At 36.2% G+C, this 18,110-nt stretch overlaps 1 protein-coding gene across 1 annotated transcript in view; it reads left to right on the forward strand.

Moving 5' to 3' along the window:
* LOC105508112 (serine/threonine-protein kinase TNNI3K) overlaps positions 1-18,110 on the forward strand; it is a 305,390-nt gene that overhangs the window by 216,147 nt on the left and 71,133 nt on the right. The window contains exon 21 of the mRNA XM_011936921.1: positions 12,034-12,143. Within this exon, the coding sequence (XP_011792311.1) occupies positions 12,034-12,143 (110 nt within the window). The remainder of the gene's footprint in view (positions 1-12,033; positions 12,144-18,110) is intronic.

The following is an 18,110-nucleotide window of genomic DNA, read 5'->3' on the forward strand; positions in this document are numbered from 1 at the left end:
TTTCTTTCTTTCTTTCTTTCTTTCTTTCTTTCTTTCTTTCTTCCTTTCTTGTCTGTCTGTCTTTGCCTTTTTGAACAGTCAGGGACCTCCAGTACAATGTTGAATTGAAGTGGTAAGATATATACCTAAAATTTGTCTATTTCTCAAAATGTTTCATCTGCCATCACCCTAGTGCAAACTGCCAGCTTTATCGCTTGAACTTCTGAAATTGTTTTTGGCTGTTCTTTCTTGGTTTATTTTTGTTTTCTTTTCCTCTCCAATCTCTAAACATCCACTGAAATGATATTTTAAAAACATAAACCTGATATATTACCATTACTTAAAATTATTGTATGGCTTCCCATATTCTTAGGATTCAATCTCAAAATTCTTACTATGTCCTGTAAAACTCTCCCTGATTCTGTACCTCTCACGTTACTAACACTAGTTCACTTTCTATACTCTCAGTATGTTGCATTTCATCTGACCTCTAGGCCTTTTCACAAGTTCTGTTTCCTCAGTAAATGCAATTAATGATGACTACCACAAAAATTACTGTGAGCATTAAATGAGATGATGTTTGTGAACACACTTTATAAACTGCAAACTCTCTGTAAGGTGCAAGATTAGGGAAAAGTGTAACACAAGGTCAAAGCTCCCTTTGATTCTCTACTTCAGTGGCACTCTCGTTCTCTAGGCGGCCCATGTAGAAATTTCAAAGTCATCCTTGACTCCTCTTCAGTTCTCATTTTATTTATCTCTTTCTTTCTTTTTAAAATTATTTTCCCATTTTTGATTCAACAGTTTACCTCTCAAATCCATCCAGTTATCTCCATTTCCACAGCTACTTCCTTATTTCACATGTCGAATACTGCACATTGTCTTAAATAGCATCCTGTCTTCAGCCTTGCTCATCATCTTTTTTCCACCAATCACTAGATTTAGCTTTCTAAAAATGCAAATTTGAACATAGCACTTCTCTGACTTAAAATTCCCAGTGTTTTTCTTTTGCTCTTAAGATGAAAACAATATGTCTTAACACAATCTTCAAAGCCCCTTATGATTATGTCCCTGCCTGCCTCCCCGGCCTCCTTCTCACCACATGCAGCCTGTCATCCAGAGTCATCCAAACCACAGGAAACTTTCATTTCCCCAGCATGCCTTCTCTTACCTCATGCCTTTGTGCACATTAGTCTCTTTGTCAGAGACACTCTTCTCCACTTTTCATTACACTAACTCCAATTTATTTTACGTCTTAGTCTAAATGTAATTTCTTTCCAAAAATCTTTCTTAATTCTCTAATATCAAGTTACGTGCAATTTCCTCCTTATCCCAAGTCACCATTTATCATTGTATTTGTTGCATTTTACTCACAGTTTTATAATTTTCTCTACTTCATTAGACTTTGCTAATTATAAACTAAATACTTAAAAAAGGTAAAGATGGCCCTGAGATTTTAGTTCATGGACCCCAGAAATAGTTACCCATTTTAGAGGGAGACTATTATTTAATAGAAAGTTGAAAGTCTTGCCTAAGAGTAATTTTATTCCAATATCCCAGATATTAAAATGTATAGTACCTTATTGGAAAGAAAGTTTGTTTATGATAGATGCTGAATTTTTCAAACTTGGACAGTTACCATGAATCAAGAAACAAGATGTCTAATATCATTGCAGTGTTTAGGCAATCTAGCATATGTTCAGCAATAAATTATGTGAAGCATCAGATTCAATATAAGCTACATATTAGCCATTTACAATGAGGAACGAATCCATGACTCCAAAGTGAGACAGCAACATCAGTTATGGTAGTAGCAACATTACACAGTACTCATCCTTCTGGATTTAGCAGCATACTACCTCCTGGGAAAAATATAAACAAAGACCACCAATATTAGCATTGACTCCTACACAAGTGATAGGTATACATTCAGAAAAGCTTGAAGTTAGGGTCTCTTTTGCATCTCACGTGTTCAAATCAACCTGTAATCTCAGGTTTAGGAAAACTGAAAAACCATCACATCCACCACCTTAAAGGTCAAATAAAAAAGATCAAATGCCCACAGGACCATGGGAAGCATGTAGATGCTCAAGGCACAACAGTGTGTTGAATAAGAAATCACGTGCTCTGACTCACGCTCCAGCCAAACAGCGCTGAGCAGAAACATAGGTATACCCACGCTGACCATATCAACTAATTTCTGCTTGTTAATTAAGAAATCTATACATTTTTTAATGTTGGAAATTAATTCAATATTTTAAAGAAAACATTTTTCAGGCTAACACTGTAGGGACTAAAGAGAATTGGCATGTGTCTTGTGACCTTGTGCAATTTATTTAACCTACCTATACCTTAGTTTATTATTTTTTATTCTTAATTCTTTCTTTTATGTTATTATGGATACATAATAGTTGCACATATTTACAGGGTACATGTGATGTTTTGATTCAGGCGTACAATGTGTAATGATCAAACCAGAATAATAGGGATATCTATCTTAAGCTTTTATCATTTCTTTGGATTAGGGACATTCTAATTCCATTCTTTAGTTGTTTTAAAACATACAGCAAATTATTGTTAACTATAGTCACTCCATTATGCTACTGAATACTAGATCTTATTCATTTTATCTAACTGTATTTTTGTATCTATTAACCGTTTCCACTTTATCTCATCTTCTCCACTACCCTTCCCAGCCTCTGGTAACTATCACTCTACTTTCTATCTCCATGAGTTCATTTTATTTAAGCTCCCACATATAAGCAAGAACATGTGATATTTGTCTTTCTGTGCCTGGCCTATGTCACTTCACATAATGGCTTCCAGTTCCATCCATGTTGTTGCAAATGATAGGATTTCATTCTTTTTATGTCTGAATAGTATTCCTTGTGACTATGTACCAAATTTTCTTTATCCATTTATCTATTGATGTACATTTAGGTTGATTCAAAATCTTTACTATTTTGAATTGTGCTGCAGTAAACATGGGAGTGCAGCCATCTCTTAGATATGCTGATTTCTTCTCTTTTGAATGTATACCTAATGGTGTGATTGCTGGATAATATGGTAGTACAATTGTTAGTTTTTTGAGAAACCTCCATGCTGTTCTCCATTGCAGTGGCTGTACTAATTAACATTCCCACTAACAGTTTATGAGAGTTCCCATTTCTTTGCATCCTCACCAGCATTCATTTATTTTTGAAATGGGTATAATAACAAGACTTACTTCAAAAGATTAGAGCAGTGGTGGACAATAATAAGCATTCAATAAATGTTAGCTATTATTATTATTACCTTTAGGCCACCATTGAGTTCTTTCTTTCTATGAACCAGGAACTGTGCCATAGTAAGCAGAAAATAAAGAGGAATAGGTCAGTGACCAGGCCATCAAACTACTCCTAGTATAGAGAATGAGTGACAGAAGTAAAATCAGCAGAGTAAGTCTCAACTAGAGAGAAGCACAGAGGGCTAAGGATGCTCCCTGGAAGGGCCTTTTACCCAGACTGGAGGTAGTAAAAGGATGTCAGGGAAGGATTCTTAGAACAGATGGTACCTGAATGCACCTTTAAAAGATGTCTACTAATTAAATAGGTAAACTATGAAGAGGTGAGTAAGATGATCCAGAAGAAAGCTATACCAGCAAGGTCCAGAGCCCTGAGAAATCCACAGACAGTTCAGTAGGGATGAATCAGAGAATACAAGGACATCAGTCAAACAACACAGACTATAAATGTAAAACTAGAACCAGATGTTGAAGGTCCTTGTACAACTCAGGGTTCTCCAGAGAAGCAGAACCAGTGAAATATTTCTATTTATATCTATAAGAGGTGATTTATTGTGGGAATTGTCTCATATGATTATGAAGGCCAAGAAATCCCACAATATGCTGTCTGCAAACCAGAGAACCCAGAAAGTCAGTGATGCAATTCAGTGTGAATTCAAAGTCCTGAGAATCAGGAGGGTCACCACTGTAAGTTCCAGAGTCTGAAGGCCCAAGGACCTGAAGTGCTGATATCTGAAGTCAGGAGAAGATGCATGTCACAGCCCCAGAAAAGAGAGCTAATTCACCCTTCCTCTGCCTCCTGATTCTATTGGGGCCCTCAAGGGATTGGATGATGCCTGCCCACATTGGTGAGGGTGGATCTTCTACACTCAGTCTACGACTCAAATGCTGATCTCTTCAAGAAGCACCCTCACAGACACACTAGAAATAACCTTTTACCAGCTATCTGGGTATCCCTTAGCCCAGTCAAGTTGACACATTAAATGAACTATCACAGGCCTTGTGTGTGTCATCAATGGAGGTCACTGCAAAGTTTTAAGAAGGGATATAGACCAACTCTTATTATTATTTTAGAATGCTCCTCTTGTAACAAAGCAAAGGCTGGGTTGGAGAAATTCAAAACTGGAGGCAGAGAAATCAGTTCATCTAGAAGAAATATCTATTACGTTAACTGAAGCAGTAGCTTTGAAAGAGAAAGGACATATTGGTTTAGGGAGATTTCAATAGGACTTCCCAATGGATTGAGGTAGGAGCACAAGGGAAATAAGTAGGTCAAGAAAGACTTCTAGGCTTCTGGCTTAACCATCATGATAATGATGGATACAAGAAAAGGAACAGATTTATGAGGGAAATGATCAGATTAGAAGGAGAAGGAGCCAAGGTGTGAAGCCAAACAGAGAGAGAAGAACCAGGCAAGATGAAAAAGAAGCTGGCACAATCTGGCAAATAAGAGCTATACTCAATACATTTTACAGAAAGAAATCAACACCTGCTTCCTAGATTTCATTTCTCTCCTGGGCTTGTCTCCTCCAATACATCATGATCAACTAAAGAAGAAAGCTGAGATGAATTAATCCATCAATATGTATTGTATCCATTCCCATTTCCTTATAACCAGGTACCCAGATTTATGGATCACTTTCAAATTATAGTCTGGGCCCAAAGAAGAAAGTCTCTTGTTTTCTTTTTGTTTTCCTGTGTGAAGCCAGCTGGTTCACGAAGAGATTTAACTCTGTGTCCTGGGATTCCTTAATGCCAGGCTCTTATAGCCTGGGATATAGCAGTAATTTAAGAACATCTGCCAATTTTTTCTAGGCAGGATTTGGTGAGACTTCATATTGAGACTTTAACTCAGAGTTGCAAAATGGAAGTCCGGGAACCAAATATGTCTTGCAGACTTTTTATGTCACATATGGTATTTAAAAATATAAATTAAAGTACATTTAAATACACAGGTATCCAACAGGTCTCATATTGGTAGCCATTTGAGTTTACTACCCATCCTTAAATATTAGATGATTATGTCCTTTTCAACATATTATTTGGACCATAAAGCATTCTGAATATAATAACTTCAAAGGATATAAACTGATGGTGTGGACTGTGCTTTGACAAGCAGCAGGAAAATAGGAGTGAGCTGAAGTTCTGAAATCTTATGTTTATTGTGCTAATCCTTATCGGTTTATCACTAAAAAGAGCAGAGCCAACCAATCACCACCCAGATCACTGGAAAGATTAAATCAGTCCAATAGATGGAGATTTTTCTATGAATATAGCTGATATTAACATTCCAATATTTCATTACACTGACAAAGATTGCAATGAGAACAGACAATGGAGCAAATTAATCTATTCTTCTGACAGTATGTAATGAGAATGGGATGTGGCTTAAAAAATTAAGCCATTCTTAGTGCAATCGCAAGATTGTAATCTCATGGTCTTTCTCAGATGCTATACACTCTGGTGATACATCATTGAAAAGTGTCAGTTTAACAAAGAATGTGTCCTAGCTCTTGCTGGGATTGTAGAACACATTTGCTTTGTCTCACCACAGCCCTGCCCATTAAAAACAATGAAGTAGAATCAATTATACTTTTCAGAACACACATAAACACAATCAAAGTTGAAAAATTAAGATATTTCTGGCAATTTCATACTGGTCAAAACTTACTAACAAAATATTGTAGTGTATTGCTCTCTTTTCAGTGTTTTTAATATGAGTTTCTAAATTTAATTTTATAAAACAGAAGACAGTGAAAGGTTACTTTAGGGACTGAGAATCTAATACTAACTTATCCGTAAGTGGGGTATAGATAATTAAGGTTGTCATGGAGAGCTGCTCGGTCATTCTGTCTGCATAGTCATGTTGCATTATGAGCTGAGCCTTATGACCAATGAGATAGGCTGTAGCCTTAAAATTTGCAGTAACTCAATGTAATATTTTACTTGGTATTCATACCCAAAGAGAACCTAAAAAGGATCTAAGATAACTGGCATTCTAAACAAAACAGAAAACATGCAATTATGTTTTTTATATCTAGTTCTCTAGGTTCAAACCAAAAAGAAATGGTGCGACTCTCAGATGTGCAGATGATGATAATAATCTGCACAACAACGCAGCTACACTTGCTGAGAGACAACAATGTGCCTGGAGCTCTATGTATATTATCTCATTTAGTCCCAGTAATGTGTCGATTAAGTTCCTTTAGAATCAATGTAAGAGGGTAGTCAAGACTTAAATACTCGGGTTCCCTGTCTTCAAAGCCTATGCTTGCCACCATTATACTATGCCTTCCCTGCTTCATCTTACATTTAACAAACTTAGTATTCATGAGGCCAGTTGGCTTAATTAGTATCTCCCAGAGAGTTTACAGAAAAGCCAGACTGAAAATTAGGCCTCCAGATTTCCTTGGTAAGGGTACTTCTTATTATGTCACTCTGCTTCAATTTATCAAAGCACCTCCTCCCATATTTTTGAATGGAAGATAATATTATTGATTAAATTTGCCACGAGATTTCAGTAATTTACCTGATCATGTTGTCATCTAGAATTAAACTAAACATTATATTCATTCTACAGTGTTTCTTGATGGCTAGGCATTGTGCCCTGTTCTCTAAACATAATAATGAATAAGATATTTATTGCTATTGAGCTATCATCTTCATTCATTTATTCAATAAATGTTACTGAGTCCTATATACCAGAATTTATATTAGTTCCAGTTAAATAACACTTTTAGTGCCTACCTTTTTAATTGTTTAATTTATTATTATTCAACTTCTATTTTAGATTCAGGGGCACATGTGCAGGTTTGCTACATGGGTATATTGTGATGCTCAGGTTTAGGTTATGGATCGCAACACCAGGTAGTGAGCATAGCATCCAATAGGCAGTTTTTCAACTTGCCCCTCTCTCTCCCTTCCCCCTCTAGTAGTCTGCAGTGTCTGTTGTTCTCATCTTTATGTCCATGTGTACCCAATGTTTAGCTCCCACTTATAGGTGAGAACATGTGTTATTTGGTTTTCTGTTCCTGCATTAATTCCCTTCAGATAATGACCTCTACTATTCACAATAGCAAAGACATGGAATCAACTTAGGTGCACATCAACAGAGGACTGGATGAAGAACTATGCTACACATACACCATAGAATACTATATGGCCATAAAAAGAACAAAGTAGTGTGCTTTGCAGCAACACGGGTGTAGCTGGGGGCCATCATCCTAAGGGAAATAATGCACACCTTTTGAATACCTATTAATAGCCCATTACTGTGCTAGGCACAGAAGATATAATGGTGAAAAGACACAGTCCCTGACCTCAAGGCATTTATGATCTACATGCACAGGCAGACAAATAAAGAGGCAATTAAGTATAATACATGTTATGATAGTACAGGTTGTTATGGGAGTACATAGGAAGGTACCCAGCAAAAGCCAATCAAAGATAAGACCTAAATGACAGTAGATGTTATTAAGGAAAAAGGGGTAGGGGAGAACATTCCAGGCAAAAGGAATCGCATTTTAGAATTAACGACTGAACCACCGTAACATGCAGTGAAAAAAATTAGTCATTCACTTATTTCTTATTTATTCATTTACCAACTTTCATTGAAAAAAATAACGCCAGATTATTTTTGGTTTATTATCACTTACATAAAATAGTCAGTACATTTTGACAAATGAATATATGAATGAGGTTATCACATGTTGTGTTGAATGCTTGTTCTGTAGCTTTTCACTGGTCTGTCACTTTTGAGAAACGACATAGACAATCTCCATTCGTGTCTTTTCTTTTCTTGATAAAGTATTGACAAACAAGGGAGAAGTTGAATCCACAAATTGACACCATGGTTACATAGACTCTGCGGCTGACTCACAATACTGTGTTTAACTCAGGTCTTGTTACTCAGGATAATGAGAGTGCGAGCTATGCTCTAGAATTATGTTGTTTAATATGAAAGCCACTTACCATGACTATTTAAATTTATATTAAATAAAATTAAACAAATTAAAAACTCAATGTATCAGTCACAGTAGCCACATTTTAAGTGCTCTGTAACTTTGTGCCATCATATTGAACAATGTAGAACTTTTTTTTTTTTTTTTTTTTTTGAGACGGAGTCTTGCTCTGTCACCCAGGCTAGAGTGCAGTGGCATGATCTCGACTTACTGCAACTTCTGCTTTGGGTTCAAGTGATTCTCCTGCCTCAAGTAGCTGGGACTACAGGTGCATGCCAGCATGCCCAGCTAATTTTTTGTATTTTTAGTAGAAACGGGGTTTCACCATGTTAGCCAGAATGGTCTCAATCTCCTGACCTTGTGATCTGCCTGCCTTGGCCTCCCAAAGTGCTGGGATTACAAGAACATTTTTATCAGTGTAAAAAGTTCTATTAGATACTTCTACTCTAGATCTAGATTATTATTTTTACTAAACTATTGATAAATATTTCAGGTTAGTATTGAAACATAATAGTTGCTCAATAAATAGTTATTAATATTTTTAAATTTAGCTTTATTCTCCTTTAATGGCAAAGTCTTACTCTTTAAAGTAGAAACCAACATTTACACAAATCCTCTAACATATTTTTTGTAGCGATCAAGGTAAAAATTTGATTAATGGGCTGACAATCACCTTCCTGAATCTGTAATACCAGAAAATTTCCCAGATGTTAGTGTAGCATGGCTGCTTAGGCAAGACTGACAAAACAATCTCAAGGTGACAAATTTCCATGTCATGACCCCCTCATGTTGCGTTGCCCACTTTCTGGTGGAGGCACTGATAAGTAGTATCACTGCCAAGAGTGCTTAAAGCAAAGGGGAGGAGATGCCAAGACTTTGCAGAATCTACTTTGAATAATGAAGAATTAAATATCATTAATCTTAAACTGATTTTCCAGACACACTGCCAAGAAGCAAACAAGTAACTCTATATTTTTGATACCAGAATCTAAAAGAGTTTCAAAGGGGGATGGCTGGCACCTGCATCTGAGTTTAACTCACTTTATGAGTAGTCCCTCCCCATTAGGCTATGTACAATTATTTTAAATGTGCTCTCCATACTGGCTTATGTACTTATAGCTACACCAGCTCAACAATATCCAAATGATCATAAGGTAACAAAGTAGAGCAGAGTTAGAAGATCAATGATTGCTAAGCACCAGTCTGTTTGCTTATTGATTTACCTCATTCCAGAAATAATTTAAAAATAGTCAAGAGTGGCTGGGCATGGTGTCTCATGCCTGTAATCCCAGCACTTTGGGAAGCCAAGGCAGGAGGATCATGAGGTCAAAAGAGCAAGACCATCCCGCTAACACAGTGAAATCCCATGTCTGCTAAAAATACAAAAAAATTACCTAGGGGTGGTGGCACGTGCCTGTAGTCCCAGCTATTCGGGAGGCTGAGGCAGGAGAATCACTTGATCCCAGGAGGCAGAGGCTGCAGTGAGCCCAGATCACACTACTGCACTCCAGCCTGGGTGACACAGAGAGACTGTCTCGAGAAAAAAAAAAAAAAAAGTCAAGAGTAACCAGTGAAAGTACTCCAAAATGCCTAATTTTTTGTGACACAGAAGACACATTTGATAAGGAGTGACATATTTGATAAGAACACAATCTAAACAACAAAAAATGAGTGGATATATTTACCTCTGAAATTAGTAACATGTTTTATAAAATGAGAAAACCTAATTCTGGTGCAGATGAGATATATTGATAACCCTCACACACATGCTGTTGAGAGTATAAATTTAGTACAACTGTTAGAATAATTGTACCGAAGTCTTTAAAGTAGTTATGCAATTTGGCACATCGTTTTCACTCCTCAAAATATCATAAACGAATAATCTATGAAATCTGGCAACTCGTGTTGAAAAGATATTCTTTGAAGTGTGTACACCCAAATTTGAAACAACCTCAGATTGGGAAATGATTAAAAGCTAAATGCAGCGTCATTAAAATAGGTTAAAATAGAGTGTTAATAACATGAGAAAATGCTTGATTGCTTAGATTAATTCTTTAATATTTAGGAAAAAAGAATTACATAATTGCATATTGACATAAGGTCAATGACATAAAGAATATATAAGAAATATGTGAAATATTTTAACAATGGTTTCTTCTAAATGATAACGTTTATTCCTTCTAATTCTCTTAATTTTTTAAACTTCTACAAAGAACAAGTATTAATTTACAATTGGCAAAATTAGGTAATAATTCAGAATAATCCATAAAGCAAAGTGTTGATCAAATCACATTGCATATAATTTTACTAGACCTACTGAAAGTGTATGGATAAACAGAATTTGATGGGAGTAAATTTTGGTAGAGTAGAGGCAGTAGTGGGCTTATAGCTCAAAAGTCATTAAGATATAGACAGATGCTTACAACGCCACAATCTAAAAGATAGGAAGCAGCAATGTCCTGGAACTTTATCCTCTCACTGATGCACAGCAATTTTTGTGAAGAATAAACAGGGCATCATGTATTGATTACAGAGTATTTTCATTATAATATGTGCTGAAGAGACCATGGATTTTGAAACAAAAGTCTGCACCAACTACTAGTTATATGTAAAATATTTATACATTAAAAACTAGTTCCGGCCGGGCGCGGTGGCTCAAGCCTGTAATCCCAGCACTTTGGGAGGCCGAGACGGGCGGATCACGAGGTCAGGAGATCCAGACCATCCTGGCTAACACGGTGAAACCCCGTCTCTATTAAAAAATACAAAAAACTAGCTGGGCAAGGTGGCGGGCGCCTGTAGTCTCAGCTACTCGGGAGGCTGAGGCAGGAGAATGGCGTAAACCCGGGAGGCGGAACCCCAGATTGGGCCACTGCACTCCAGCCGGGGCGACAGAGCAAGACTCCGCCTCAAAAAAAAAAAAAAAAAAAAACACTAGTTCCACACACACCACCACCACCACCACCACCTACTTTGTATGGTTGTTAGGAGGATTAAAGGAGTTTATGTAGTTACCTGCCATGATGCCTGATACAAAATGCATTCAGTAAAAGTAGCCACAAGCTTGGTTTCTAAGGGAGTATAGAAATCATTGGTTGCAGAACAGGAAATATTTAGTAATCAGGAATCTACAGTGAAGTTCTAAGAATCACAACACAGTGATGCAGACATTGAGATGAGCAATATTCAGAAATCCATGCAGGCAGGCAACACGACAGAATTCAATGAGTATCGTTAGCTAAAATAAGGATGTGACGTGTCCAAGAGAGTTTTAAAAATAATAACTACTTTATAAAATTTAAAACTAAAATCCCAACAACCTTATAACCAGTAATAGGATTTAAGCTTTAAAAAATCTATTTTGCTCAATGATACAGGTGCTATCAGAAGTGGAAATTTCAGTGGTATTCCATGTTTACTACATACAATATAAGCTCTTTAGCCTAGGATTTATGGCATTATACAGTCTTGTTAATCTGCCTTTCAGTCTTTACTTCTTATAATATCATGTACATACCCTATACTTCAAACAAAACGACTTGCTCCTTGCATATTCCTTCACTCCTTATAAATGCCTTCTGCTATTTATTGAGTCTGAAACCAAATGAATGAACAATTATAAATTTATAGTATCAAATTATCCATCACTTATTTAGACCATTGGGGGGAAAAAGGCCCAGAAGTCTCTTTGAATCTCTGCTGATGTTGCTCAGATTGATTTTTAATGCCTTTTGTGTGTGTGTGTCTCTTCATTTGTTTCTTGAAATAAATATGTGAATTTCAAAACTGACATGACCATTTGGTTTGCAGCGGCTGCAGCAGCAGACATGGCTTACCACCACATCAGACCTCCCATTGGCTATTCCATTCCCAAGCCTGTATCATCTCTGCTGATACGAGGGTGGAACGCATGTCCTGAAGTGAGTAATTTTTATTTCCTCTTAGAAAATGTGTTATGGTCAAAATCTGTCACAAATAGTATAACTCCAAAGTCTACTTTCAGTGTGTATTTTAAGACTGTCAAGGCGGGAAGACTGATTTGCCTTCTGCTCTTTAGTCTCTAATTGCCTCAAGAAGTCTGAGTATCTCATATTTCTTAGCTGCTGCTTTCTGATTTTGAAACGTTTCTCACAACTGATTAGTAAAAGAGAGACCAGGGTATGACAGATGACTCACAGTCTCATCTCAGCTGCAATTTTTATTAACTATGCGTGAGCCACAGTTAGTCATTTTCCAAAGCAAGAAATTTGGCACAGGATGGATTTGTGTTGGCTTTTAAACATGAGGCAGGCCTCAGAATAGGTGGTCTTCAGGAGCATTGTGGGAGGCAGAAGAGGGTCCTAATCCCTCTCTAACTTTCTGAGTGACAGTATTATGATGCGGTTAACAGCATAGACTTAGAATTCAAATGGAGTGATCAATGTTATGGAAGGGATATGTAAACAGTAAAATAAATTTTTAAATATGGTCATAGGTCTAAAAGAATAGTGAGAGAATAGTCGTATTATCACAGAATGAAATTCCAGACAATCCACCTGCAAGAAAGGATTCTTAAATGTGCAGACAGGTTATGCCTGCTTTGTTCTCAGAGATTCACAGAGGAGATTGTACAACTTCTTTCCTAGTAACACAGTCCAGTCCAGGGTCTAGTAATCTTTCTGCCAGTATATTTTGTTGTCTATTAAAATCCTTGTGTTTTGATATCAATCCATTGATTCCATTGCTCAGAGTGGAGAATATTAGTTTGCATTCTTCACACTGGAGGACCTCATACATAAAGACCTAATGGTTCTTATTTTTCCATCCTAAGCCATCCTAGTTATTGTCCTCTTAAAATATAACTGTGTTTCTGATCCTTCGTAGGCACTTTATCTCTCTTCAACAAAAGAATAGATAAAGTGAGGCTGTTATTATTTCAGGAAATCACTTAGGAGAAATAGAATAAGCCCCAGTCCAGATGTTTGAAAAGAGAAAGTAAGTTTTCCATTCTTTTCCTAAAGGCAAAATCCAAACCAAGTCATTACCCAGTCTCATCTGTATACACAGAAACTCTTAAGAAGAAAAAATGGAGATCATTTTGGGACGGATTGAGTATCTCAGAAGATAACCTCTTATACTGGCCATTCAACCTGATATGTTACATGTTTATTTGTTTAGAATCTTCCATCACTACCAAAATGTTAGCTCCATGAAAGCAGGGGCTTTTTGTTTTGTTTTATTTTGTTCACTGCTATAACACTAACATCTAAAGTCAGATGCTCAAGAATGTTTGTTGAGTAAATGACTGAATACCACTATTGCCTATCAGTGCCTTCAATCCCTGCATTGGAACTTTGATGTCCAGAAAATTTCTTCTTGAAAATTACATCACATAAAATAGTTTAGAAAAATCTTTTCTTGTATTTCAGTATGAACTTCAGGCATACTTTCTCAGAAAAAGTATGTCAAGCACCTGTTCTAGAATTTCCTTCTCTCTGTGGGATGTGAGCTATGACAAAGTTTACCATCAAATAACAATCAAGGGAATCTCTTTTGCTTTGATGAAGTGCCTCTTCATAATTATAGATAACAGGCGTGTGGAATTTCTAATTTCAAGATAAAGGTAAGTCATTGGCAGGTCCTAAAAGCATTTTTTGGATAGAATGAATGTCTTAAGCAAAAGGTTGGGAAATGAGAAACAAATTGGAACATGGCCAAAGAAGGATTCTGTTAAAAAAAAAAAAAAAGGACAAAAATCGATTGCTTAGTAGAAAAGTTGTATTGCTATCAGCACAGAGTCTTTGTTCTGCTGATGAGATGCAGAGGGGAAGACGGAGAAAAAGCATATTAGGAAAGCAAAGTCTTCAACTGACTTGTGATATGTGGGTCTGCCAGTAAGTCAAGCCTGACTTGGCTCTGGCAACCACCTCAGTATTGTAAAGTGGAGCTGCTTCTGTATGTGACACACTCGAGTCTTCCTTAATTGCCAAGTAAGGTCTTTACCATGTCAGCAAGCTGAGTGGCAAAGAAAAGGAAACAATGGGCTATTTTTCATTATTTCCTTCAACAATTATATGTTGGGTTCCTCCTGTATACCTCCTAGGGATAGGGGCAAGGGATTCAATAGAGATGGAAACTCTTAACTTAAATGGAGTTTAAGACCTGGTAGTTATATGGAGATTGATTGAATAAACACATTAATGATTCTATAGTTACCTGCCAAGATTAAGAAAGACAAAATTCTGTGAGAATATATACTAAAAGAATACTGCTAGCAAATTGGGGGACAAAGACAGAATGTAGGTTAGTGAAGGCTTCCCAAAAAGAGTAACACTTGAACTGAAATCATGAACAGGAGTTTTCTGAAAGAAGACAGCTTGGTGAGAAAGAACAGTCTAAGCAACCAGAACATGTGAAAATTCACTGGGAGAACAGATACAAGGGAAAGACTAGTAGTAGTTGCAACATTGTAGTCATGGAGAGGTTAAATCTCTGTGTCAGGCATTATTTGAAACAAGTTCATCTTTAGATGGAGGACACTAACATCATGCTATCCTGGTCATTACTTTCTAGGTTATCAACTTTGCTTCTCATTTTTTCTTGTATATCTGTCTTTACCTCATTCCTTGAGTTTGAAGCACAGTATTTTCTCCAGGGTGTCTTCTTAGTCAAAATTCATAAACTAGAACATTGAGGAGAGTAAGAAGACCAGTCTATTGAAGATGGGAGAAGGTTGGAAAACAGTAAGAGGTAAAAAAAAATAATAATAAAAGCCTGATATTAGATAGTGACAGATTTTGGAAACTAGAACAGGAAATTTGGACATGGAATTATGGCAATTATATTTTTATCTCTAAAGCAGTGAAAAGGTAAAAGTAATTTTTTAAGAAAGTTCATCTGAGTTTGATACAAAGGACTTATTTACTTAAAAAATTGTATGTAGTTCCTATAGTAAGGCAAGCGTTGAATTATCTTCTAATGCTCACTGGAATAGCTGAGCATTGTTTCTTAATATGTGGCTGCGAACTATGGGTTACAGATTACCTTAGAATGTTTGTTGAAACAAAGATTCTGGGGCCCTATCCTAAGTTTACTGAATGAAAATCTCTGACATGGAGCCTGAAACACCACATTTTAACAAGCACCCCAGGTGATTTGTGCCCAACAAAGATAGAGAACTAATGGGTTGAAACTCAAGCAAAAGACAATGAAGTTGGAGCAGCCAGCTGGATTGCTGTTTGAGTAATCCAGTTGATTACAACACACAGACTACAATGGTTACCATGGAGATTCAAGGGCAAGGGTAAACCTGAGAACTATTTCAAAGGAAACATCATAAAGAGATAAAAGACTGGATTTCAGAAATGGAAGAAAGAAAAGAGACCAGTAGAACTAGCACTGCTGCCTCCTGAGAGTCAGCTAGTGACCAAGAGTACTCATTAGGCCTCTAGATATCAGGGATATTGTTGGCAGCGAGAGGAGAGAGAACAAAGCTAAAGGTGCTGCAGTAAGGTGACAGTGCTTTAAAGTAGAAAAAAAAGAAAAAGGAAAAGGAAAGATAGCTACCAAGAAAAAAAAAGTGACCTGGTCTACAAAGATGAAGAAGCCGTCAATTAGGGTGGAATAAACTTATCATGCAAGAAGTTGGCATAGATACTTGTCTCACCTTAAAGGTGCTTTAAAAATAAAGTGGGATCAGGCAAGGCAGATAGGTGGCATAGGAGTTAAGCTCAAGCAGAGATAATGAACAAAAATACCAGAGGAATTAGAATTAAAAGCAATAAAGTCTTGAATATTGGTGAGAAAAGACAAAGAGAGGTAAGAAGTTTAGGAACTTTCAAAATAAGAAACTTAAGTCATTTCCTAGCAATTCTGAATAAGAAGGGAAACAAAAGAGGTGAGGTATGTGGGCTATATTTATATTGTTCTAATAATCTTAGAAGGTTTACAAAGCTTATTTATTATTATTATTATACCAAATGTAGATATAAAGATGTATAGACCTAGACAGGTATACAGATATGAGAAAAGGAAGTTTGTTTCCCTTTTAACCTTTTTGTTCCCCTACTAAAAAATGTAAAATATGATAATATTCTAAACCGTGACGGTATGCTTTAAATATTTTTTACAGTGGTCTCAATAATTAAATTATTTGAATCCCTATCTATATTTTTCAAATAAGCATGGCTTTGAATGAGACATGTTTGTTCTGTTACTGTTTTTAAATGTAATATTTATATTCACATGTAATTCCAGTGTACAAGGAGGAGTTCTCACTCCAAACAATAGCGGCATGCGAAACCCAAGAGATCAAACCTTGAAAGCTATGTACTAATAGGTTATTTAGTTTCCAAAATCTTAAATTAATAACAATTGGCAATAAAGCTCATTAAAATTCCTTTTGTTCAGGATCCATTGTGTTGATCTTCAAGCCCTGTTCTTCTAAAATGATTGAAGCTGAGATCTCCACCTAGTGGATTTATTGGATTTTGCAGATTTTTATGGAAACAGCCAACTATCCCTGGAAATCCTTAACTTTTTTCTCTTAGAGAAATAACAGGTTTTAAACACTTCTACTTAAATCTAAGATAATTGTCAACAGGACAATTGCAAATGTATGAAATATGCCAATATGCATATCAGTTAGACTACAGTTAACAAAGCTGAATTTTTATTTTCATACTATAATTAGGAAAACAGATCAAACACAAATATGAATATATAATTATCCATGTAGAAAGCAATATTGTAATACCACTAATTGAGATGTGTATAATAATTTACATAAAATAAACATCAAATGTAAATCTGCTCAAATACTTTTCTTATGTAGTATTTCATTTGTTTGAGGCTTTTTTGTTTTTTGTTTTTTTTGCTTCTTCAATGTTTGCTTGCTTTTGCAAGACTTGGCCAAACTTTTCTTACTTGGTTTTTCATTCCTTAGGGAAGTATACTCAGTTAATTGTGTCAGACATATCCTATGACTCCATCTTTGATTTTTGTCATATATTCAACTCTGTGGTTTTCTTTTATTGATAACAAAGAGCTACTGAGGACATCATTATCCTCCAAAATGATGCATTTGTAATGCACACAAAGGCTAAGAGGTGTTTGTGTGTCCTCTTGAAGAAAGCTAAAGTAGAAAATAATTACTATTTGAGTTATTTTCTTCACTTTATTCTGCTTCTAAAGGTGATATAGTAGCATATTCAGCAGATGGTGGATACAGTACAGGTTTTGGAGCAGAGTTTTCAGTTTCATTTATTCTGCTAGGAACTGAAAACATCTCATATTCTGCCTCAAAACTGTCTTTTAACCCTGGTAAGAAGGAAAGTGCTTCATGTGTCTCCACTGTCATTGAGCCTTCTTTATATGCACTATCTTTATCTGGTTGAATATTTTGAAATTCTCTAAAATTATGCATATTACTGTTAATTTCAGGATCTACTTCACTGCAAAGTATTCTATTTTGGGTTTCATAGGAACTTGTGATACTTAAATCTTTAGCTGTAATGGTCTCCTCGGCAGAGCTTGCATCATATAATACATGTTTTACACTTGTTCCATTTTCCCAAGTTTGCTGCCTTTCTTTTGTGGTGCCTTTTAAGGTCATTTGTGTGATCTGAATTAACATACTAGAATCTGTCTTGCTTTCATCAAGCATATTTTTCTCTTCTTTCCCTACTATTTTTATCTCTAGTGCTTCAGAGCCGTCATTTCTGGGCAATGCATTTGTGCTGTCAATTCCTTTTTCGCTACTATTGGTTAGGTGCCAAATGGCTTGACTACTAACAGGAGAAGTACTGATATCCTTGGGAAGTTCTATTCTATTTTGGTATGGAATTGAATTTGTCTTCATAAATGATAGGTTGTTCTTGGATCGTGTTTGGGGAATGAGAGAGGAATCA

The sequence above is a fragment of the Colobus angolensis genome, unplaced genomic scaffold, assembly GCF_000951035.1.
Source record: "Colobus angolensis palliatus isolate OR3802 unplaced genomic scaffold, Cang.pa_1.0 Scaffold158, whole genome shotgun sequence".
Lineage (NCBI taxonomy): Eukaryota > Metazoa > Chordata > Mammalia > Primates > Cercopithecidae > Colobus > Colobus angolensis.